The sequence below is a fragment of the Nyctibius grandis genome, chromosome 8 (assembly GCF_013368605.1).
Source record: "Nyctibius grandis isolate bNycGra1 chromosome 8, bNycGra1.pri, whole genome shotgun sequence".
NCBI classification, from domain to species: domain Eukaryota; kingdom Metazoa; phylum Chordata; class Aves; order Nyctibiiformes; family Nyctibiidae; genus Nyctibius; species Nyctibius grandis.
Window position 1 is genome coordinate 50002776 of NC_090665.1, and position 25117 is coordinate 50027892.

The 25117-nt window shown below is 44.0% G+C and overlaps 1 protein-coding gene across 3 annotated transcripts in view; it reads right to left on the reverse strand.

The window, feature by feature from the left end:
* Positions 1–18504, reverse strand: part of SLC44A5 (solute carrier family 44 member 5) — an 87886-nt gene extending 69382 nt beyond the window's left edge. For 2 of the 3 annotated variants that reach the window (XM_068406344.1, XM_068406342.1), the window contains exon 1: positions 18013–18095. In XM_068406344.1, the coding sequence (XP_068262445.1) occupies positions 18013–18064 (52 nt within the window). In that variant the 5' untranslated portion in view covers positions 18065–18095. Of the gene's footprint in view, positions 1–18012; positions 18096–18335 lie in introns of those variants that run through there. The other variant, XM_068406343.1, reaches the window with a different exon arrangement.
* Between the last annotated feature and the right edge of the window lie 6613 nt (positions 18505–25117).

The following is a 25117-nucleotide window of genomic DNA, read 5'->3' on the forward strand; positions in this document are numbered from 1 at the left end:
AGATCCTGGTACAATATTTTGAAACACTGTGTTTAGTTTCCACTAAGGCCTTTTTTTAAATATGCAACATTGCAGAACTGGTTCCAGCCAAGCTCTTTTAAGTTACAGAAGATAGAAAAGAATGTTTATAGCCCACCAAGACACTAACACTATATCCTTCTTTGAAAACGGCAAAGTCAGTCCTTGGTATTCCAAATAGCTGATAAGCCGTTTTGTATTATTAACAAGTATGATGTTGTTAATAATAAACAATCAAGAAACTTATAATGCTGCTGGTATTGATTAAAATACCATTTATTAGTGCTAACACTAGAAGGAAAAAGAGGATAGTAGGAAGGAACCTGACGTTCCTTCAGATGCTGGGAACCCCGAGTTGCACAGCATTGGACACAGACCTCAAATCAGAGTATGGCATGCTGCATCTGTGGAGAAGTTCATCAGCATTTTGGTCTGCAGAGATCTTACAGGATTTTCTTGGAAGAAAACAATGCACAATGGCCTTCCAGCTAGGATCGCTACAGCGGCAAAGAATAAACAATACAAATATATTTTTATGCTCAGATATTTACATAATTCCTGTAGTTTCATAGCCAGCACTTTTTAAAAGAAAATTCGTCTAGTGAACTTAAGCATCAGAAACTCACGGTTATCCATTTACCAGGAGCAATGGACCCAGCTGTGACAAAGCCACTCTCTTCCACCGAGGCACTGTGCTGCCACCACAACTTGAGTGCCAGCTACGGAGCTACAGTTTCAAGCTTCAGCCTCCTGAAGCACCAGCTCATCAGCTAGCTGGAATTAGCATAGCTCTAAACTTCCAGCAACAAATACTAGCATACATCACCAGAGCGTCTGGACTTCAAAGGTACAGATATTAGTCTTCCCATGACTATATATTTCATAGCACATTTTATTACTGTGAACAGTTTATATGTGCGTTTACTAAGTATTCTGCAATAACATTTGCAAATCTTTTATAACTTGCTCAGCTGAAAGGTCAGATTTCTCTATCTGTTCCACAGGAAAGGGTCTTTGTTAGTCTTCCCTGTAAGCTGAATGAGACTTGAACTAGCCTGAAATAATGCTTCAGAAACTTCATCTCTCTCTACTGCTTATAAATTCTGTCTTCTGTTTTTTTAAAAAAGACAGATGGAGCTCTTAAAGAGAAACTTAAATTTGTGTTGTGATCACTACACACAGCAGCAATTCCAAGAAAAGCTACTAACATTTGCACTGAAAATAGCAAAAGTCTTGAGTTTATCTAATGTTTTAAGCAGCAGACCTTATGCTAGAGAAAAAGATGCCAAATATGAGATTCAGAAGCTTCCTGACTGGCCTTTTACTATTTTCTGAAAGGTTTTCTCCACTGTAGTAATCCAGTACAGGCTGGCCTACAGTGAAGGGACAAGTATATAAACTGAATTAGGGGCCTAAAAAAAGAAACTAGGTAGACTTGAGGGATCTTATTACAAGGAGACCATTACACGGACAGAAACATAAAAGTTGTGAGATCATCATCAGGAAGCCGAGGGGAACACAGGACTGGCAGACAGGTACACTTGCTTGCTGGGGGAGGCTTGGTTTCCAATCTGTGAGAGTACTGCTTTATACTGAACAACTCTCAGCAAAAAAAAAAACCAAATACAGAAATAATTCTGTTGCAGAGACTTGAACCCAGGTCTCTCCTCACTCCAATAACTTTCCTACTTGGGTCTTTTCCATGTTCCTGTGAGTTTTTATTGCCATGAATCCTGCGTTGCATTCTGCTCCATGTCCTGCCCCCAGAATGGAGGAACAGTGACTACCCAGCCTAGTCTACAATCTAGTAATTCAGGCTCTTGGCTAGACTATGCAGGCTGTGCCCCAACCCAGGATGAGGGCATGTTACTCAGGACTTTCCTTAGTCTTCTCGCCAGAACACCCTCACCTGGGAACCAGCCTGCTGACATTTTACAGCAGTCAGCTCTTCTGAGATCTTTGCAAAACAGTTCCAAGTGGTGTAAACTCACGATTAAGTCTCACAAATTCTGAGTCATGACAGCACTGCAGATATATCCCAGCCCTACTATTTCCTATCAGCCAGCTATAAAGTATCCCATGCTCAGCCAAGTTCTTTTCCTTTGTTTTCCCTTCTCAGGGAAGTTTCTTGCTTCCCATTGTTTTACACCCTTCCAATTACATTTCCCTACAAGAATATTTACTTATGTATTAGTGATAACAGCAAGACATCCAGTCTCTAAATAAGATTTAATATTCAATTTACCTAATTTTATTAGCAAGTGAGATGCAGGCAAATAGTTTTGACCATCATAAACCAGTCATTAATTGGTCAAGTATATGCTCCTAGTTCAGACCTGTTAAAAGTTACACTAACACCAGTCTTTCACTACTAGAGGTGTTCATGGAAAGCAGTTTCCATAAACTGTCAGTCACTAAACAGCAACAGACAGAAGGAGCACAATATATATACTCATAGCAGAAGGAAAAATTTTGAAGTATCAGCAATTTGTAGTGTTTGTCTAGAAATGAAATTAGCCTAAATCATTTTGAGGGACGAAGAAAGTTCACACCAATCTCAGTTTTCTATTTTAATCTCATGCGATGATTACTCTTACAGTGAATAAATATTAAATTGCAGTTAACATTATCAAAAAGCTAATAAAATTCTGCTTAATTAACATCAAGACCAGGACGAGATTTTAGAGGAAGGCACAGGATAGTTCTTTGCTGATTAGCCCATAAAGCAGGTAATGCTATTGGAAGTAGGAAATGCAATTTAATCTGAAGAAACTACAATTATTTTAATGGCAGAAAGGTTGCAAGAAACTTGCTCAAATACTGTAAAGTCATTATGACGTAGAAGATGCTACCTTAGAGAAGGAAGTGATCGGGCACCTCTGGGCTGCGTCATTATGCCTTCTGACTATCTGCAAATTCCCCTTTTTTCCTCCTGCAAAAAGCAACACTGATCTTTTTGGCTTTGTCAGACAGCTAACAGTATTTGCAGAACACTATCAGCTATTGCAGCGAGGGTGCCTTCAACACTTGAAGAAAAAAGGCATAATTCAGAAAACAATGGAAATCCTAATAAATGCAGAGTTCTTGCTTTGAGTTTGTTTTTTACCTCCCACTATATCTGGGATAGCACTTGCTGGATCTTTGTTCTTTACCTTCATGCTGGTTAAGGGGATCGCTCACTGACTGCTCCCAGAACGCCCTTCCCCTCTTGTACAAAAAGCCCATGTTCCAAATGCCCAGAAGAAGACAAAGGGAGATGCATTAAGAGAATCCCTTTGTGGATTACAGATACTGGATAGGGAACTTTGCATCCGTCATTCCCTCAAGGTAAAGGGCATTCCAAAGCACACAGACACCAGATCCAGTATGAGGGTTTATCTGCTCAAAAGCCCATCCACTGACAACGCATTCAGCCGAGTTTCAGAAAACACACCACCACAATGGCTCAGAAATACCACTGTCTGTCATGATCTATGTAGCATCTGAGTAAAACTCCTTTATCCAGAGGATCACCTTTACAGCATAAAATAGTTGACAGAAACCCATGAAGAGCAAGAGAGGAGGTTTTGAGCTATCTCACCTCCAGGGTGTGTAACAACTGCTAAGTGAACACACAGTAGGTCTGACATTTCCCGGAAACACAGCTTTACAACACGTGCACCGAACGGAACGGGTAGAACATGCAAAGCAAGCCTGTGCCTCCAAGAGTGCCAGCCCTCCTACACCCACCCACAGCACTTAGGTGATTGTTCCAACAGCTGCCAACGCTGGGCTCACGTTCAGGATTTCTGAAGTGGAGCATGGAGGGCAGAAGCATCCAACTACAGGGGATCCAGAAATTTTGGACAATATCTGTAGCCCTCAAAGTCCACCTGAGTGGAACTTCTAAGTGCAAAAAGAGGCCAAGCCTGAGGAAACTAGATTTGCAGCAGCCTTCAGGAAAGGTATAACTCATGCTACCAGGAGTAAAACTTTACATTGTGAAACAATTACAAGTGTTTGTCCATTCAGATTCCTCAGTCACCTAAACCAGCTCAATGTTATTGCTAAACAAACCTGTGGTCTGTGCAATAGCAATGTTTCTCTTTCCGTGAGTACTGCTCCTGGGATGGCAGGGGGTTTTTTTGTTTGTTTTTAAAATCTTATTGCACTTAAAGTAGGACTGATCAAATGTTTTAGAATTCTAATGTTTTCAGCTTTCCAGACTTCGTCCCCTGCCAATGCAGCAATGGCAATATTTGCCCCTGGCTTAAAAGATACAATACCAGATCTCCATCTAAACTGCAATTAATGGAGCTTGATTAATTGGAACAAAAATTATTCTGGAGGAGCAAAAAAAAAGGAAAAAAAAAAAGATGGGTGAACTTCAAAGCAAGTGGAAATGGGAACACCTAATCAGGTAGGCAAGGGAGACAAGAATGAGATGATGCAGTAGGATACGGGGAAGAACAAACTGTAACGTTAAGTGTAGAAGAGTTTGCAAGACCGATCAGGCGTCCAACAACAACAGCAGATTTATCCATATGTCCTTCACCAAAGACAAGTCTACCACAAGTTATATTTAGTAGGCAACCTAAGGGCATTAAGTTAAAATTGGACTTCAGTTACCCTGACAGCTGAGAAATGGAATAAACTACTCCAAAAATCAATGTCTGAATTAAAATTTTGAATCTCAAGCATAGCAATTTTGTAATTAAGAATGGTATGAATTGAAAGGAAAGAAGATCCAAACACGTTTTCAATATACAATTCTCTGCAAGCCATAATATGACTTGATCTTAACCATCAGCAATAATTTCTTCTAATGCATCTAAGCATTTTCTAACTGAACAGTACATTCCCATCAACTGAATTCATGTCAGTCAAACTATAACCCCACAAACTGTGTATAAATGAGAATTTGATAGTTATAATATGTTATTACTTGGTTTTGACTTCTGGATAATACACTAATGAAATGATTCCTGAACGCTTACAAAGAAACACTGTAACCCCATATGATTTCTTGACAGAACCATATAATGAGCATGTACTGCCAAAATGCAGTTTAAGATTATAATACATGTATATCCTGAATGCTTCAGGAAATGCAATAATGAACTTGCTTGAAGAAAAAAAAAAAAAAAAATTACCTGAACCATAACCACGTATTTTCCTATTATTAACAGACAAAGTGAAGGATAACAAAGTTTTCCTCTTAGAGCACCTTCTATGTGAGATCTCAATCGCCAAACCTAATCAAAGCTTCTATAAAAATTGAGAAGATTAATATAGATTAAACGTGACAAGTTGGGAATACTAGGACACAGAAGACCAACTTTCAAAGATCACATGCCAGAAGGCTGTTACTATTCTATTCTATTCTAAGGATGGAAGCCAATGCTTTTCAACCCCAGGCTTTTTTTAGACATACCAATAATTATCCTCAGTCTCCCTTCCTGCTTCACAATAGACTAAAATAAAAGTAAAAAACTGTCAGAGTTATGGATTACTGCACTCAGAAATCTGGAAATATTAAAGTGAAGTCAGTTTGCCAGTGACCTCTATAGACTTCTGACACATTTTTAGATATGCATTTGACGATTATTTTATGTCAAGACACGGCACCCATCTCCCTCACTATGATTTTGATACCTACCCTGCTAAGCCCTACTTGAGTTGTTGCCCAACTTGTGCTGGAACACTGCAGCAATTATGTGTATTCACAACAGGCACAAAAGCCATCATTCAGGCTTAAAGGGGAAAAAAAACAAGATTGCATTTTCTTTAGCTCCATGCCTGGATTTCCCCCCCCCTCTTTAAATACCTCCCACTCACTAGAGAATTCAAGCAAAAATCTGTCCCACCGTTCACATTCCATCCTACTTGTATTCCCAGTGTTAGAAGTGTTTCAGTTGTTTTGCACAGTGCATCACCAGAAATAAGTACCTCAAGCCAAGCAGAGTTCTGGTCATTAGTTATTAAGACCCATCACTGCTGGGATACTCTGATACTTTGTCAGAATTGTATGCATACAATTACATTTACAATTGCTTTGAGTGTGTTACTTGTTCAAGGAAAGTGACTAGAAAAATGGTCCTGAAGTGTGAGCTTATTTTCACATATTCTACAAGTTTCCTGTCTTGAGCAAGACACAAGCCGTTAAAAGCTGATGAAAACAAGAGGCTTCCTTTACCCGTTAAACATTTCCTCATCTTTTTCTGATGTGATAGTCCGTTACAACATTCATCACACTGAATGCTTTCAGAGGAAGATTTTCTCGTAGCCATAATGTTTATTTTATTACAGATTCAGCATTTTAACTCACCAGAAGATTTGGAAAAGATTTGCAAATAACTTTCAGCTATATAGAAAACCCGCTGCCATGTGCTTTCTACCTAGTTCTGTGAAAGCCGCACAACAAATGAACAAAATCACCTCCAACAACTTGCTGATCAATGTTTATCACTACTGAGGTTTTGCCAAAAGAAAATGGCATTTTTCCCCACAGGGAAAAGTCATGCCTTACAGAGAATTCACAGCTGGAAGTCAAGTACAAATTCAGCCTGATAGTAATCTTGTATTTTAAATATGATTATACTTTGGTCACCTGCAATTACCTTTAAAAAAACAGTTCTGATGGTGACATACAATGCAAATGTAACACAGAAGAAAACATCAAATTTCTTGCCTTTCACTCACTTTTATTTTGCTGTAGGTCAGATCTGTAGTGTTGATACCAGTACAGTGAGGGTGGGGAGGAACATTCACAAAATTCCTCTAAAACACAGGAAAACAATGAAGGAGTGGGCGATACACTAAAACTGTGCTTTCAAGCAAAACTTGTATTTTGTAACAAAAAGACAGACAGAACATAGAGAGACAAACAGACAACAATGAAAGACAAAGCGGACACTCCGGACGCAAGGTGCGCAGCAGTCACAGGTGATGCCAAAATAGATGCCTGTAATGACAACAGCTACAGTACAAGAACTTGTCACCTACACTAATAATTTGCACAAACTTTATCCTGGCAGGAATGCAACCTCACAATTACTCAGAATTATCTACACTAGTAACATTAGCAGCATTTGGTGGACAGATTGTGTCTCAAAGGGTAAGGAGAAAGCTGTAAGTAACCAAAATGTAACTTGCCACTGCTTTTGTAATGCACCTAAAGCAGGAGCAAAAGACAACATAACATGTAGTTGTCATTAAATGTAAATGTAGGACACAAAAGTACATAATTTAATCCTCTATCAAATATTTACCCTTCATCCATCTTTGAAAAAGGAAAGGTGAGGACACAGGTGAAAAGCAAAACAATCCTGACCGTAAGAGGAAATCACGTACAACACGGTATCCTGCAGCGCAGAGCGAGGGAAAGCAGAGACACATACGGCTTTGCCCTTCAACACGCTAACCACGACTGGTATCTGAGTTAGACTGCACTAACATCAGGAAGAAATGTTTTAGGACATTGCCCAGCTATCCCAAGGGTCTGCAAGGAAGTACTGGAGAGAGTCCAGTGCGGGGGCACGGAGATGGTCAGAGGGCTGGAGCATCTCTGCTCCGAGGAGAGGCTGAGGGAGCTGGGGCTGTTCAGCTGGAGAAGAGCAGACTGAGGGGGGATCTTATCAACGCTCACAGATACCTCAGGGGGGGCTGTCAAGGGGATGGGGCCAGACTCTTCTCAGTGGTGCCCAGCGACAGGACAAGGGGCAACGGGCACAAACTGGAACATGGGAAGTTCCATCCCAATATGACGAAAAACTTCTTTGCTGTGAGGGTGGCAGAGCCCGGGCACAGGCTGCCCAGGGAGGGGGGGAGTCTCCTTCTCTGGAGATATTCAAACCCACCTGGACACGACCCTGTGCAACGTGCTCTGGGTGACCCTGCTTGGGCAGGGGTGGGACTGGGGGATCTCCAGAGGCCCCCTCCAACCCCAGCCAGGCTGGGATTCTGTGATTCTGTAATTACAAAGCTTTGGTACTGACATATAACCATGGTACTTTGCCCTTAAACATGAGAGAAAATGGTTAAAGACAACATAGTTTAGTGCAAGTTAGAGACTGTTAGGATAGTCAAATGTAACGGGTTTTCATTCTCACACTGAGTGTGGTATTATCATTAACTGATCCCACTAACTGAACTGACTGAACTGCTTAAAACACGCCAAAAAACAGGTGACAAAAAAACACATTAATTGACCTTCCACATTCGCGTCTTCCACATCCCTATAAACCAGCTTTGAGAGAGACAAAGCTTAAATAAATAACATTGGTAAGTTTTCTCGTATATCTTTTCCTGGCAATGGTTACAGTGCACATAACAGAGAAGAGTCTTGGAAAAGAGCTCTTGGCAGCTGCGGGTTTATTTCCTCCTGCTTGCAAAGCCACATTTCCAGGTGTACTATACACCTTCATTGATAGTTTATGGATCAGAATTCTAGCAGGTTTATTTGTTTACTATCCCCAGCTACAGATTCGCTTGGTTTGGGGTTGGTTTTGTTTTTCAGTATCCCAAACCACTCATTCACTACCTACAGATTTTTTGATTCCCTTAGTTGAAATGGAAACCTTTCATCACAAAGAGATCAGAAGAAAAAGCCAGCAGTTTCCAGTAGCTGAGCTCTTTTTATTATTTTCTCTACAATCACAAAATAAGCTTGAAAACAGCTGCTGCAATGGATGGCTCTCCCTCAGACTGGAGGACTGGAGTCCCAAAATGGTGGCTGGCCTCAAGCCTGTGCAGAGATGCTGGACTAGGGTCACATTCCTCTTGCCACAACACTCAGCCACTTGTGAAGAGCCTATCAGCATAAATTAGCAAGGGTCTACTCAGCATGAACTACACAAATACAAATACAACGTATGCACGTATTACGTTACTTGCTTTCCAAATGAAATTACATATTCATGGCTATAATAATTCTGTCACTGGTGTTTTGTCCAGGTTTAGCAGGGGCCTGGAGAGATGCCAGAAAAACGCTAACAAGGAAATATATATGTGTGTACATATTATATACATATTTTCCTAAATACGTGTATATGTATCTAAGCACTTTATTATCTCACAAATCCCACTCAAACCTTTGAATTATGTATGGAGGTGAATACTACAAGAGTTCAAGGGTATTGGTCACAGGCACGCAGCACTTATTATCATTTTCCTGTTTATAGCAGTTGTCTAGATGCTAGCACAGATATTGCATTGTACTGAAACCAACAAAAAGGGGCATTCACAGATACAGCTCATTGCCTTTTGTCAGACAGAGCAAAGCAACAGCAAAGGAACTATTTATCATTCTGCTGGGGAAAAAAAATCTAAAAATAAATACTGTATTTTGCTACACTGTTAGTCAGCTGTTTTTTAGCAACCTGATCACGTCCAAGAAATTCTAACTCTTGTAGAAAAATATAAGTGATGAAAAAAACAATTAGTTTTACTGTAACATCCAGTACAAATACTCTTAAATAAGTACCAGAGCTATTGTTCAGCATATTCATTTATTTCAAACTACACTGATTATGAAGGACACTAATTCAGCTACCAGATTTCACGGCACATCAGCTTGCACAAGTCTAGATGCTCTGCATGCAAGTGGCCCAGCAGGAATCTGTTAACCTGGAAAAGATACTTACTTTCTTCTATAGATTATCAGATGTGCAGAAGAGATAATCAAGCAGAATCCTGGCCCACTCGTGTCAGAGTGGTTCCTCTCTCTGGTGACACATGCTCCTAAGGCAGAAACAGGTTCCCACCCTCATCACGTCAGAAGCACACACTAAACCGTATATTTTAATGGATTATCTCCTGGTTTAAGAAACAGGTACAAGCATGGGACTTCCTGCTTCATAGAACCACAGAATCATGGAATCATTTTGGTGGAAAAGGACCTTTAAGGTCATCGAGTCCAACCGTTAACCCAGCACTGCCAAGGCCACCACTAAACCATGTCCCTCAGCACCACAGCTACATGGCTTTTAAATCCCTCCAGGGATGGGGACTCCACCACTGCCCCGGGCAGCCTGGTCTGATGCTTGACAACCCTTTTGGTGAAAAAATTGTCCCTGATCTCCAATCTAAACCTCCCCTCGCACAACTTGAGGCCGTTTCCTCTCATCCTATTGCTTCTTACCTGGGAGAAGAGACCGACCCCCACCTCGCTACACCCTCCTTTCAGGCAGTTGTAGAGAGCGAGAAGGTCTCCCCTCAGCCTCCTTTTCTCCAGACTAAACACCCCCAGGTCCCTCAGCCACTCCTCATCAGACTCATGCTCCAGACCCTTCACCAGCTTCACTACCCTTCTCTGGACTCGCTCCAGCACCTCCATGTCTGTCTTGTAGTGAGGGGCACAAAACTGAACACAGGATTCAAGGTGCGGCCTCCCCAGTGCCGAGTACAGGGGGACGATCCCTGCCCTAGTCCTGCTGGCCAAACCATTGCTGATACACGCCAGGATGCTGTTGGCCTTCTTGGCCACCTGGGCATACTGCTGGCTCATATCCAGCCGGCCATCGACCAACACCCCCAGGTCGTTTCCCAGGCACTTTCCAGCTGCTCTTTCTCCTGTAGCGGTGCGTGGGGCTGTTGTGCCCCAAGTGCAGGACCCGACACTTGGCCTTACTGAACCTCGTACTGTTTGCCTTGGTCCATCGATCCAGCCTGTCCAGACCCCTCTGCAGAGCCTTCCTGCCCTCCAGCAGAACAACGCTTTCCACCAAACATCTTATCACTTACTCACAAATAAGTGATCATAGGAAATAAAGTTGGAAGGAACTTTGAAAGGTTATTCTGTTTGTCTTCTTCCAGGATTTTCTTGAGTACTTCTTCACTGCTTCCTCAACCTACAACTGAAGCACCTTCTTCAAAGTCCCAAAGGAATCAGTACAAGTTCAACAGGAAAAGATTACATGCAAAAAACTAAAGTCCAGGCTTGTGTATACATCATACAAGGCACAGCCATTATGTTTTGCTTAGCCTTCACCATAAGGTTGTTAACAAATTTGGGGATGTGTTTATCCTCACTGTATTAAACAAAGCAGTCATATTTCATCAAACACACCTTGCTCCTAACCTCACAGGAAAGCTCTTATGTTTATGTGCTTTAGTAGTTCTAAGTCAACTTAATTTATGTTATCCTGCTAGATGTTTCTGTACTATTGTATTAGGCTAATAGTCATTAACGAGACACTGTCTCCTTGACACGAGACCCAGATGCTAGGGGAAATTCCACACTCGGACTAGCAGATTTTGTAAATCTGACCACCTCTGAGCCAGGTACTGGCAACAGGAAAAACAAACAATAAACACAGTTAAGCAACTGTGAATCACGGAATCACTGAGGTTGGAAAATGTTACGTGCTTTTGCATTTTCAGAGCAAACACACAGCAAACAAGTTTTTTCACATCCAAGTGAAGATCAGTTACTGAATTTACTAAATCACCTCCAGGTTTGTTTTTGTTTGGTTTAACTGTAACAGCAATTTTTCTTCTGACCAGGTGATTATGGCTAATTTGGTTTATTTTTGCTTATCATGGTATGGTACAACCATGTTTTTACAGATAATAGTAACACTAATAAGTCTGTTCAGAATTACATATTTATGACTAACATAAGGATGCAGTGTAGAGAAATACAGGCCTGGTATGACAGGAGACTCTTTTTCTGTAATAACTAGATTTGAACTAATAAAGATCATTGGATTAGACTGTTAAGATTTTAATTATTCTAACAATAGAATTCTTGGCTTTATATATAAGGTGCGTTTCCTCTTCGCCCACAAACAAGATTTTCAGCTTAGCACAGATGCTAAATTCCCTTATTACAGCCCAACTGTAGTATAGGCACCAAGCTTTTCTTGTTTTCCTGACCCTTCCCTTACCTCTAATGAACCAAATAATTACAAAAGCTGTCTCAGCTTCACTGGTGTACATTCTGGGAAACTCTGACAAATTTGCTACAATGGAGTTCAGATGACACTCTATCTAGCCCGGGAATTTTAAGCACTAAAATAGTTATGTTGATACTGTATTTTATTATTTCAATGACAGATTATGAAAAACAATATGCCAAAGAGAGGCTACGCAAGAAAACCAAACAGCACTATAAATGCATCTACCACTTTGGAGAGGCATCTTGAAGAATTTCTCCTAAATGTCAAAGGTGTGCAGACATTGATGAAAAAAACTTATTTTTTGTCTGTACTGATGCTGGTAAGAAATGACTCCCTGTGTCTGTAAATACCCATCTTCTTTCTCAAGTACAGAAGTGCACTCCTCCAGTGCCAACCTCTGAGAAGTTCTAGGTGGCAGACAGCAGGCAACAGGCCGACCACAGCAAGGGGCCTGAGCAAGTCCTGGAACATGCTTCAAAGCCTTGACTTCCAAGAAAGTTCTGATTAACTAGGCCTGAAATTTACTACCAGGACCAGAGATACATTTTGTGGCATAATTACTACATTCAGCATGCAACAATGTTTAGGCCCTTATTTCTTTCATCTCTTGCAATACTGTTTTTAAAGCAGCAAGACAGTCTAATGATACAGGTATTTTAAAAAGCAAAAGAACAAAAAACCCAACACACAGCAACCTAAGCAACTCTCTAAAGCCTAAGACTTGTTCTTTTTCCATGACAGGCTGGGAGTACAGCTGAGCTAGGGCTTGGGGGACGGCAGTGGGGAAGAGTTTGTAAATACTTGCTACACAAAACCTTGAGTGTTTTGGGACTGAATTCAGTAAGCCATCTTGGACCAAAAAAGGAAGAAAGAATTTAAAAGCTGGAGCTTTTTTTCATTTGTCAGGACTTCCCACTGAAACACAAACATATCAGTTATTTATGCAGCTGTAGCTGTACAAGTTCAAGGTACTGTCTATTTGTCTGCCTCCTGATCGAACAAGCCTCCTCTCTTGTCTTTGAGATCTCCACTAGGCTTCTAAAAATACATAAACAAGTAAACTACATGTATGTGCACGAGAGAAAAACAGGCAGATCTAGATTTCATTTTGGTTTAATTTTTTGAAAGTGAGAGAAGCTTGGAAAGAGATAGAACACCTGAGGATACCACCACCAGCACAGCAGAACACAAACATGTCAAACAGGTATGAGAAAAGTGCCAAGTCTCTCTTTCACACAACCATTAGTGTCTCTGCATTTGATATAAAGAGGTTTCTTTAATTTCTTCTTATTAAGTTGAGCTGTGAAAACAACTGCTTTGTGGCAAATGCACAAAATGCCGATTAATCCGAGAAGGATCAGGCTTTAGTGTTTGACAGTCGTACTGAGAAGAGAAAATGATGTGGAGACAGACTACAGAGTGTCCAGGAACAGCAAGAGAAGGACTGCTCCCTAAGGGAAGGCAAGTTTGACCCCAGGATGCCCAAAACACGGGCTGTGCAGTGACCTCACACCTACAGCACCAGAGGCAGGCACACAAAGCAGTGACAGCAGCGGGTCCTACTGACAGTCCAGTCACCATCGGGCAAGAGGCCCGGGTCCACCCAGGGACTCCACGCAGCACTCCAGAAACAGGACTAGGGACAGACACCCCTAGGACAGCTCAGGCAGGAACCAAAGGCACCAGCCTGAGCTTAAATGGAACCCTTGGTCAGGGCAACAACGAGCTATTCGTGCTCTCGGTGCCCTGATGCAGAGAAATGTCAATGGATTCCTAAACAGGAGGATTCATCAACTGACAAAACTACCAAGCTATGGTACGTGTACTAATTCCAACTCTGCAACAGTTACGCTTCATGTTTCTGTGCAATGTCTCCTTTTTCAGAGCACACAGCCCAAGGAACTCAAAAATTCCATACGTGTATATAAAGCCTTGTTTTGGTGACGCAGGGAGATCCACTAAAAGCAGTGGGTTTGAGCTTTTATCTCCTCCTGCATGACACTCCATTACACACCCACACTTTCCTGGAGTTTGTATCATGTAGAAACTGCTCCCATCCACCTGACAGAGGACTGTGCAAAGGTCAGAGTCAATTTCATTACATCATTGTTAAATTGTATGGTAGCCGAGAAAATTTCCCCTCAACTACGTTTTAATATCCTGCCTGTTAAAAGACATAACAGAGTTTATTTCGTCATAAAGAAGCCTGGCTTATTGAACTATTTCTGTCTGGGCAATGTTCAATGACAGTCATAACACTCAGCAATAAATAATCATGCATAAGGGTTAAGTTAATCTCCTTACTTAAAGATGTTCTGATTGTGTCATCCTTACTCCCGAGAATGGCTCGGCTTAGGTCAATAAGCTCAAAGAGGTACAATACCCAGGCTCTAACGGATGACAACCCAGAGCCAGGATGGCTCTGTGGCCTATCCGCTCACTGACCGAACCGTTTCTGGTATGCAGCGCCTTTCATACTTTAGGAAGATACATTGAATTAAACTCAGCTACTTATATTAATAAAGCAAGCACTCATCATTGTATCAAAGGAGACGTCTGTAAATTTAACTGAGAGGAAGGGACCTCTGGAAATCATCTAGTCCAACCCCCTGCTAAAGCAGGTTCACCCAAAGCACGATGCACAGGGTCGCACCCAGGCCACTTACTACAAAGTGCTGCTTTTAAAATTCTCTGTTTTTCCTCCCCAGTCCCCTAAATTTATTCCACAATGAATTGTTTTCTCTAAAACTAGGACGTTAGCAAAATCAGATATTGCTGAAGCTCTGCACCTAGGTTCAGCAGATGTGCTCAAAGAGTAAACGATCTATCCCACCTAAAACATGCACTGCAAAGCCTAAACAAAGTGGACCAAATTTACGTCAGAGGAAGAAAAGTTTAAACCATCTGAATCTGAGTTTCACCTACTTCTAACACTTCTGAGTATATTCAAATGTGAATAAAGTGTTAAATCAAGCTTCAGCTTTAGTATGAATGTGCCCCACTGGTATGAAATGTGAACCTCGGAAGGAGAAATGAATTACATAACATGATACACAAGGATTTACCAGCAGGAGCTAAGGAGGCTTTATCTGCAGCAGCATCACAGCCCATAGCTGCCACATCATATGGCGCTGCTATGGCTAAACGGCCCATTTTCCTTAGGCTGAGGATGTCCTTCATGCACGGTTCATATGTGTAACTGGATGAAATTAAGAAAGGGAAACGCAGGCCAAGCTACAAGAAATAACACATCCGGATAGAAAGTTTCATTGTTCATCAACAGCTCTTCCAAGGGAAACAGAGGAACCTTCCCCACTTGGGAAAATAAACAAATAGAATTCTTTTCAGTAAAAAACCTGACATGATCACTCCACAGCAGTAACCAGGAATCCCAATTATAGACTCAAGTTTTGTTGCACCCACTACTGGCAAAGGAAATCATAGGAAAATAGTTCTTCCTGGAAAGGATCTAAATACGCAGGTATAAAAAAGTAAGCTACCAAAATTTGAGTTGAAAGTAGTAAAATTTGGCACTTCGTAGACTTCCTCTCCATAATGTTTCTTAAAATAGTGATAAAAGCTTTCTTTAAAGACAACATCATCATCCATTTGGACTTCAGTGATTTGTAGCTAACTGAACTACAGTTCACTGCTATAGGACGTTGCTCATGGTACAATCACTGCTAAGAGCCTGATTCTGCAATGAACTCAAAAAGAATTTTACTGTTGATTTCAACAGTCACATGAGAGCCCTTAATATTGGAGTTACATGGAAGAAAATACTACTTTGGTTAAAAAATAAAGATCCCACAACCTCAAATATCAGCTACAATGAGAAAAGGAAATAATGAGTAATTTGCCTCCTTAGCTTCAGTGGCAACCTTCCTATTGGGAAAGAACTTTGTTTTTTTCTCTTTTGGAAGTCCCCTGCTAGAGAGAGAGGCCTCGATAAACTCAATGACATTGTTCTTGACAAAACCTTCATATTTAACCCATTTTAAGGAAAAACTTGATGCAATTCCTGGAGCCCGCTTACAGCTATCCCAATGAAGACCACTAAGGACCTTAAGCAACCACTAAGTAGCTTGTTTTTGAAGATGAATTTATGATCCTTCTCACACATGCAGACAACGCAGCTGAAAGTGAGCAAGCTTAAGAGGAACAGGCCTCAAAATGCCTACGGGCTTATCACAACCTTTTACAGAGCCATATTCACGCTAGCAGTGAACCGTTCCGCCTGGCACCTTGGGCTTCCACCAGTTAGTCTAACTCACAACAACCAGTCACCTGATAGGATACTTGCTACCTCAAAGAAAAAACTGAGGTAGTTACAAAACTGTTCATGGAGCCTAACGTGAGCTCTCAGCCATGGGCTTGACCCATCTCTTCTAAAGAATCAGATTGGCGCCACAAGTTAAAAGACAAAAACTTTTGAGAAGAATTTACCTTTGTCATTTACAAATGCTGAAACTCTGAGGAATCCTTGAGATTGCAAGGAGAGACGTTTAGGACACCTACACCTCTGAAAAATATACCTGTGGGCTAATAAATAACCAGTTACTGGCAGAGACGACAAAATCAAGATAATAACTATTACAGCATCCTAATTTAAAAGGAACACCATATTGTATATGCTGAATTGGAAATGCTGCACTTTCCTTTTGTAAGTCTTTACCATTACGTGATCTAACATGGAAAACAAACCCCAATTCAACCCTTGCTTCCCAAGACTAGAGCAATTACTCAAGATTCCTGCAAATGCAGTAACACAATACACACTACCACTAACAAAAGCCACATATGCAAATGAGATAAAAGGAAGTAAACACACTGATGACATGAAACAGCTAAAATAGCAAAAATTCTCATCAAAATAATTCTCCAGAACTACAAGTTGATTACAAACACATTGCCCTCCTCCCTCAAGTCAAATAATTAAAGGATCATCCTTTCTTACCCAAGTAACATGCTTTGAAAAATGAAATTAAAAAATTATTGTATTATGACAATACAACGCTCGCTAGTTCCTGTCACGACTCTCTTACCAGAGCATTCTTGCTCACAAATGGCAAGCGAGGAGGCATACATAGCACTTACTGAACTCTATTCAAAAGGCGTTTTCCCTTCCCGAATACTGCATTCCTGATCTTCTTTCAGAAGAATATTTCCATGCCCACCTTTCTACCACCAGTGCTAAGGATCTGCGGTCCCAGGCCTACTCCCTCTGCAGTAACCTGCAAGACCATTTGAATTCCATAGGAGTAGGAACAGGTTCTCTCAGAAGTTAAATAACTACAGCCTCACCTATTTAGATTCACCTTTCAAACACTCTAATTTCTTTCTGGCTTCTTTTGCCTCCTTAAAGGCCTTTTTTTTTTTCTTTCCTTTTTGGGAGGAAGCCAAGCTGTGAATTTTCCTTTAGCCAGATCAAGGCTCAGACCATAGAGGTGCATTATAGAGCTTTCCGAGTTGTAAACATGTCAGCGTGCCCGTGACACCACGGCAGAGGCTGCTCCGCCGAGCCGGTTTTGCCCACCGGTGTAACGCAGCCAGTCCCGGGCAGCCCGCGGCACTCGCAGGGCAGCAGCCCTGTTTCCAGGGGCTCCGCTCACTCTGCGGGTTTGTTTTGCCGTGGAAATCTCGCGCACGCTGGAGGAGGAGATCGGGTTTGTAGCGACAGCTCCAACAGCCTGCGGAGCGCCGCGAAGCCCGTGCCCTCAGCCGCGAACGCGTGAGCGCCCGCGGGCAGAGTCAGAGCGGGGCGGGCGCCGGGATGAAGCGGTGCCGCGGTGACCTTCCCCCGCGCCGGCGGGCCGGCTGCAGGCGGGGCGCGGAGCCCGGGCACCCCGGCTGCGCGGAGGAGCCCCCGGCCCCCGCGCCCCGAACACCAGCACCCCACGAGCGCCACCAGCACAGCGGGCCCCCGGCCCCACGGGTAAGCAGCCCCCGGCCCCACACACCGCCCCGCGGGCCCAGCGGCCGGCGCGGCCTGGCCCGGCCCTGCGCGCCCCCCGGCCGGCCGGCCCTGCCGCCGCGCACCTGCCGCCCGCCGGCCTCCCCGCCGGCCCCGCGGCCCCCTCCGCCCCCGAGCGCGGACAAAGCGGCCGCAACGCACCTGCTGCCGCGGAGCGGGACGCGGAGCGGGCTCCCGCCCTGCCCGGCCCCATCCCTGCGCCCACCGGCTCCCCTCCCCGGTCGCGGCCGTCCCGCCCTCCTCGGGCCGGGGGAGCCGCAGCGCACGCAGAGCGGTGCCCAGCGCCTCCGGGGCTCCCTCCGGCCGGGGGGGCCCCGCGCCCTCCCCGCCCCCAGCGTCCGCGAGGGAAACAAAACTCTCGCTGCCGCCGCCGCTGCTGCCGGACCCGCAGCGCACACAGGCCGGAGGGAGGCACGGGCACCGGCCGCCTCCGCCCCGCCTTGCCCCCGCGCCCGACCGCTCACCGTAGGGAGGCGTGGAGGCTTCCCCCGTCCTCGCCATCGTCTCCCGGCGCCCTCCGCGCCGGCACGAACAGGGGCCCGGCGCCTCCGCCCGCCGCTCAGCGCGCTCGTTGTTGCCGTGAGGGCATGAGAGGCGGCAGCGGCCGGGCTGCCTCCCGCCCCGCTCCGCCGCGGCCGCTCGGAGCGCCGCCCGCGCCCCGCGCTGACCCGCCCGTCCCGCCGGCTCCGCGGCCGACGCCTGCGCCGAGCCCGCGGGGGCGGTGCCCGAGCGGCGCGGGGCGGGGGGGGGCGGCGGGCAGAGGGGGCGCGCCGGGGGCAGGCGCGGGGCGGCGGGACGGCCCGCAGCCGGGCCGCTGCCCCCTCGGGACGCGCCCCGCTGCCTCCGCCTGGGCCCGGCTCCCGGCGGCAACTTCGGCAGCTGGCGACAGCGGGCGCCGCGCCCGGTGGGGTCGGAGGCGGGCGGGCCCCCATCCCCCGCCCCACCGCCCGGCGTTGCTCGGGAGGAGCGCGCTGCCGCGGAGCGCCGCTCATCCCCCGCGAAACGGGACGGCCCGCAGCCGCACCGGCCCCGCGGGGGCGGCGGGCGCCGTGCCGCTGCCGCGGGGGGAGGGCTCTCCCCTGCCGTGCCCGCGCATCCCGCAGAGGGGTTTTGCCGCTGGCAGGAAGCAGGCACCGGCCCCGGCCGCTTAGTGCCGGCCCCGGGAGCGGCTCCCGCCGCCGCCCCGTCGGAGCTGTCCGGCCGCCCGTGCTGAGCGCTCCCGGCGGAGCAGCCGCGGACCCACGCGGGGAGAGGGGCTCACGGGGGCTGCTGAGGCGGCGAAGCGCTCTGGTGTGCTCAGAGAGCCGGGATCGCCGTCTCCTCCTGGCCGGGAGGAATTTTAACGCCTCAGTTTTGGTTCTGGGCGGAGGCATTTCCATGGTTCAGTCAAAAACCGGGTTCAGTCCCGACAAACACAGATTGCTGGTCATAAACTTTCGTTGGTTCTCCTCCACCTCCCTTTTGTTTAGCTGAATGGGGCGACGGGCACTTAGAGAGCAATTAGTCTGATTGCTGAGATTCTTTTTCAGTCGTGACAGCCCAAATCATCACTACAGCAAAAGGACGCTATGTTCAGATGTCATATGGCTATTTGTCTGTTAGTCTGTTGTTAGGGAAACATCACTAAGTCCAACACACAGAACATTTTGTATTGAAAAAAGATTTTTAATAACCCTGTGTAATTCTTGGCACCTGTAGGCCACCGTTGACGTTTCTACGCATGAGCAATTTGAGGAAAAGGTAACTTTCCAAGGCTCGCAAATAAAGGTACCCTTTCAAAAATTGGCTTAAGACCCTCAAAAGCACACAATTATTTTACTTATGAGTAAATTAATATGCATAGATCATGTAAGTTGTTGCTGTGCTTGTACTGAAACATAAACCAATCATACATGCGTTAGAGGCAGTCAGGGTACGTGCCTCCTCTACAGCCAGCACAGCATCAGGAATTGTAGAGCTAGCTGCCTTGGCTAGTTTTAAGAAAACTACATCAGGCATATGTTGAACCTTATCCATCCTCGCAGAGGTCTCAGTTTAGGCCAACTGCTGTAATAATTACCGAATTTCAGATACGCAGTTTTGTCTGCTAGTAGTGGAAGTACTGGGGGAGGTTATTTTCCCCTCTGCATTAAATTGTGAGGATTTATTTGTCCTTCTAACTTTTAAAATGAGTAGTTGCTTCCTCCAGCTACCCCATTTCATCAGAATACTACCTAGGAAGAGGTTTATGCAGCCTGTGCTCCACTGGTGGCCTGCAAAGTTAAAGAGAGTTCCTTCTTAAACCTAGTCCACCCACCCTCTTAAGCCACTCACCTGGTCTAGCTACCCACGATGCCTGTGTTCCAGGAAATGGACCCCAAGGGTAAACAACTGATGTGGAAAAGGGATGACATACTTTGCTATCTAAGAAGAAATCCTTATTTCATCTCAGTGTTGATGACTAGGACAATTCAAACAATCTCACCTACAGAAAGAAGAGCTGCTTATGTCAGAGATTGAGTCAAACGCGAGAAAAGCTGCACAGGACAGCTTCGTAAAGAGCAAGGTGGAGGGTTAATGTCTTTGGCTGATTCTGGTTAGGCATGGCAACCTGAAGGTAGCAGGGCATGACAGGATTTGCCAGTCAGAGCTGAAGCAGTGTTCTCCGAGAAGCTTCGGTGTTATTCTACAGCTCAGTGTTATCCCGTGCCATTTGTGCAGAGGGGTGTAGCCTGCTTTCAAGCGTGGACACGGAATCTCAACAAACTACACAATAAAAAGCACAGGTAAGAGATTACCTTATCCTTATCCTTTGCAAAGTCCCAGTTTGCCTGCAGTTTATTGAGAGCCAGTTTGTTTCTTGTCTTTGTCGCTGTTATGTTTGCCTGTCAAGTTTGTTTATGGCTTCCTGCTTTTTCTTGGTGTCCCATTTGACAAGACCTTTGATCAGATAATCTTACTGAAATAAACCTTCCCTCATCAATGAGTGTGACTGACCGGGTGTGCGTCTCATCACTGCCTCCCTTCCCGTTTGTCAGTCAGGTCCGTGCCTCTTCATGTTCTTGTTCATGTCTTCCTCCTTTCCTTGTTCTCTCTTTTTGCACTGAAAAGGTTCTTGACCAGATACCCTTAAAGGAGCCGACACTTTCCTTCCACATACCCTTACAAAAGATTTAAAAAAAAAAAATTCAAGACTAAGTGAAAATTTGTTACAGTGGTGGGGTCACCCATGGAATCTCAAAGACTTCTGTGTCGGGACTCTTGCTGTTCCAGGTACTCATCAATGATTTGAAAAAAGGAGAGGAACGCTGAAGTGGGAAATTTTGCTGCTAATAGTAAGTTATTTATGGGACTGAAAGAATTTCAGATAAGCTCAGGGTAGATAACTGTAAAATGATACAGACAAAGCGTGCAGAGAAATAATTATATACAAAGGTGAGCTTTGAGCTGACCATTACATCCCAGGAATCACATTTTATTATCATAGATAGTATATAAAAAATTTCATTTCAGTGTTCAGATGTAGTCAAAAAAAAGAGTACCAGAAAATAACAGAAAAAGAGAACAGAACTTATACTCTCATCTTTATGCAAGAATATGAGCCACTTTATGATTCTGATTCTTTCACCACAAAACCGAGACATTGTGGAAAGTACCCAAAGAGGATTATTCAGCTTGGAAAAGAAATAGCTAAGGTGACATCAAGACATTTTTCTCTTGAATCATTGACACAAAGAGGATGACTAGGGACTGACAGTTCACTGCCTCTTCCAATTCAAGCAGCAGGGACAACAAAAGATGTTAGCAGATGTCAGGTTGAAAACAAGCAAACCGAAGTGGTTCTTCATAGTGTAAGAAACTAAGCTGTGGTTCTCAACACATTCAAAAAGCAACTGGTCAAGTTAACGGAAGAGACATCCATGAAGGGTTATTAAATACAAAGGCACCGCCTTCAGCACAGGAAAATTCTAAATTGGAAAATTTTTGGAGGGTAGAAAATTGAAAAAATACCACTGCATTATTGGTAAATGCTGTGTCCTTGAGCCCTTCCCTAAGCATTCGTCGTGGCAACTGCCATCAACAGGATACTATGCTGGGTGGACCTTTGGTCTGACCTCGTACAACACTTGTTACTTTCCTGGCAAAGTGAGTTTTAGCTACCAGTGTCGCAAAGGGCCTAGTTGTTTGTTACATGAACGTTAGATGAAAATCTCAACCTTCACCTTCTTGTGCCCATATTCTCAATCCCATCATTCTTCGTCCAGGATCTCCAACACCAGGTTTCTCTTTCTTTCCTTTTCCACTGCACCTGCCTCAGTAGGGCTATAATCGCAGCTGGTCCTCCTGAACTCTACCTTCGGCAACTCAACAGCAGCAACAGCTGTGACCGTTACTGAACACTGTCTCCAGCACGCGGGCACTGGTTCTGTCAGCTGTCACGGAGACTGAACTCGTGATTTAAGGCAGAATCTACGTTGTGTTCTGTCGTTTGCTGCACCTGCTGAAAATGATTATACTATAAAATTAATGCCTACACTGTATCTCACATCAACACCCTTTACGTGGTTAAGTTCTCGCCGCTATCAGACATTAGCACTGGGGTGGTCTCGCGCAGCCACCACCGATATTTTACAACACAAACGTTCGTTACGGTCCGGCCCACGCGCCCCTCTGCAGCGCCCCCTACCGCCCGGGCTCGGCCGGTAACTGCGGGGCCTGGGGCCGCGGTCCCGGGCAGGGCGGGGGCTCCGCGGCCCCCGGGCTGTGTCAGCCTGCGGGCGTTAGACACGGCTGAGCGGGGTGCTCAGAGCAACGGGGCGTTTATTAACGAATGATTCTACAGGGAGACACGGACCCAACAACACAGCTGGGAGATCGCAGCTGCCATAGCGCCTGCTGCAGCGTATTTCGATACGACTATTAAAAGTGAGTCAGTGCTGAGATGTCCTGGATGCTTCCTTCACCCACAGACAGGCCTTAACTCACCCTATTTTTTTAATGATTAACTTGTTTATATTTCACACACGTTAAAGCCGTGGTTGTCTAAGTCAGTACTTGTGTCTTGAAGTAGTCCTGAAAAATTCTAAAGTGAATTTCCTCACACTTTGAAAAAAATCAGGACGGGTGATCTTTATTCTAAGGCATGGTTCAGAAGTTATCTTCTGAGCTTTCCACCGACTTTCTGTGTCTTCAGAAAGTCACACAGGCCACAATTATTACAAGATGCAACTGAAAGGTGTTTTATTTGTTCTCAAGCTCTGTATAGCTGTCCCTTCTTTTTCCTTATAGTTCATGTCAGATAGTCACATAAATGTAACTCAGTATGTTTTTATGACATTGAGGAAAAAAAATTTGATGTGTTTACATATAGTAGTCAAAAGCCTCCAAGACTTTGAGCAGATACGGTTTTGTAATTAAAAAAGACTGAAAATTTGAAACAAAGTAATGTTTTTGATACCCAGGAATCAAACAAGCTAAAAATATATTTGAAAATATTTTAATTCAAGATTCACATTATCTTTCTTTTCAGATAGTTCAAAGGTTCCCATATAGGTGGGTTTTTTTTCCCCCAAATAAATTCACTGCTTTAAAGGCCATGACAAAGCTGGAAAAAAAAAAAAAAAAAAAAGACAAACTACAAAAATTACATGAGCTTGCAACAGAAGCTTAGGAAAAAAAAAACTGGGTTTAAGATGTTTCAAGTTACTATTGTAGCAGGGATCAAAGAAAAACAAAACATTTTTTTTTTTAAGAAGTTGCCATGCTTGTTGCATTGCACTGCATTGAAAGGGATTCTACTTTTTAGATCACAAATTCAGGACCTACACACTAAATTTTACAATGTTAGTTTCCTGCAGTAGCTTCACTAACTTGCATTACATAAATCACTGCAGGAAATTCAAGTTGCTCTCCATTTCTAAAATGAAGGTTCGTTAGCAAATGCTAAAATACAGTTTAAAAAAATAAACTGTAAAACATTTATAACTACTACTAAAAAAAATAACACTTCAGCCTAGAATACAGATGCTAACTTTAAGGAATGAGCTGTATTTTGTAATGTAATATTCGCACTGTGTTTACTTGCCAATTTCTACATTTCAGCAATAAGCATCACGTATTCTGGTGGTTAGTATAAAAGAGTATTCTAGGTTAATAATTCAACAAACTGCACAGTATACCCTTTTTACTGTAGTAAAAGTGATCAGAGGAATTATAAGTAAGAAATATGACAGAGTAGTACGGGTTTGAGAAGATAAAAAGGAAAGACATGCTGCTGTTCTTCCTTCTGTGAGACATGCTAAGAATGCTAGAAACACCTAACAGAAACTTCTGTCTATTGTCGCTCCTTATGTAAATAATTTTGAACCTCAAAATTCAGGTGGTTCAGGCTTTGAGAGATAGCCTTGCCATATTTCATATCCCTCTCTTCCCAAATACTTCGTAGACACAGACCACTGGGTGGAGGTTGCCTGTGCTTTGAATTTTCCCGTCCAGACTGGCTTGGCAAAAAACTCTGTTGACAAGACATTGTCAAAAAAATTCTCATTCATCTACCTGAGAAGGAGATGTGAAAAGTAGTGAGAAAATTATTTGAGGGAGCGGAGAAAGGTGAGCAAGGGTATAGCTTCATAACTGCAAGCTGCATTAACTAGCAACCTTAATCAAGAGCTGATTCTAGTACCTTGCCCCAGTTGCTCCTGTCATTTAGCAGAAATGTTCCTGAATACCTTTGTCCTGGCTCCATGCACTCTTTCCTTGAACTTCTGTTCTTTAACCTCCACAACACTGCAGATCACAGATAGCAGCTTTTTAATACAGCAGCTTGCTTCCAGAAAGTACATAGACACGTGTCTTCAGAGGCAAACAGCAAACTTCACCTGCAAAGATGCTTCTAGTGTAAGGCAAACCTGGAGAACAGCAACTGTTACGGTGTCTCTGTTCAGCCCGCACCCAGGGCTAAACAATAACCACCTGTTCTATCACTCGGGACCCCTCCCCAGCTGAGAAAGGGAATTCGGAAAAGGAGAGAGACTCATGGGTTGAAATTAAAACAGATTTAATAAAATAAGAAAACCAATATCGATATTAATACAAAAGACATAAAATTATACTTAGCCCATAAGGTGGTAGCAAGTCACTCCAGGAATAGTAACCATGGAGAGGAGAAAGAGGAGGAGGGAAGAGAGCAGAGCAAAGAGCCCCCCAACCCCCCAAGCTTTTCCATTTATAGTGAACCAACATTAATAATGTAGAATACACCTGTGGG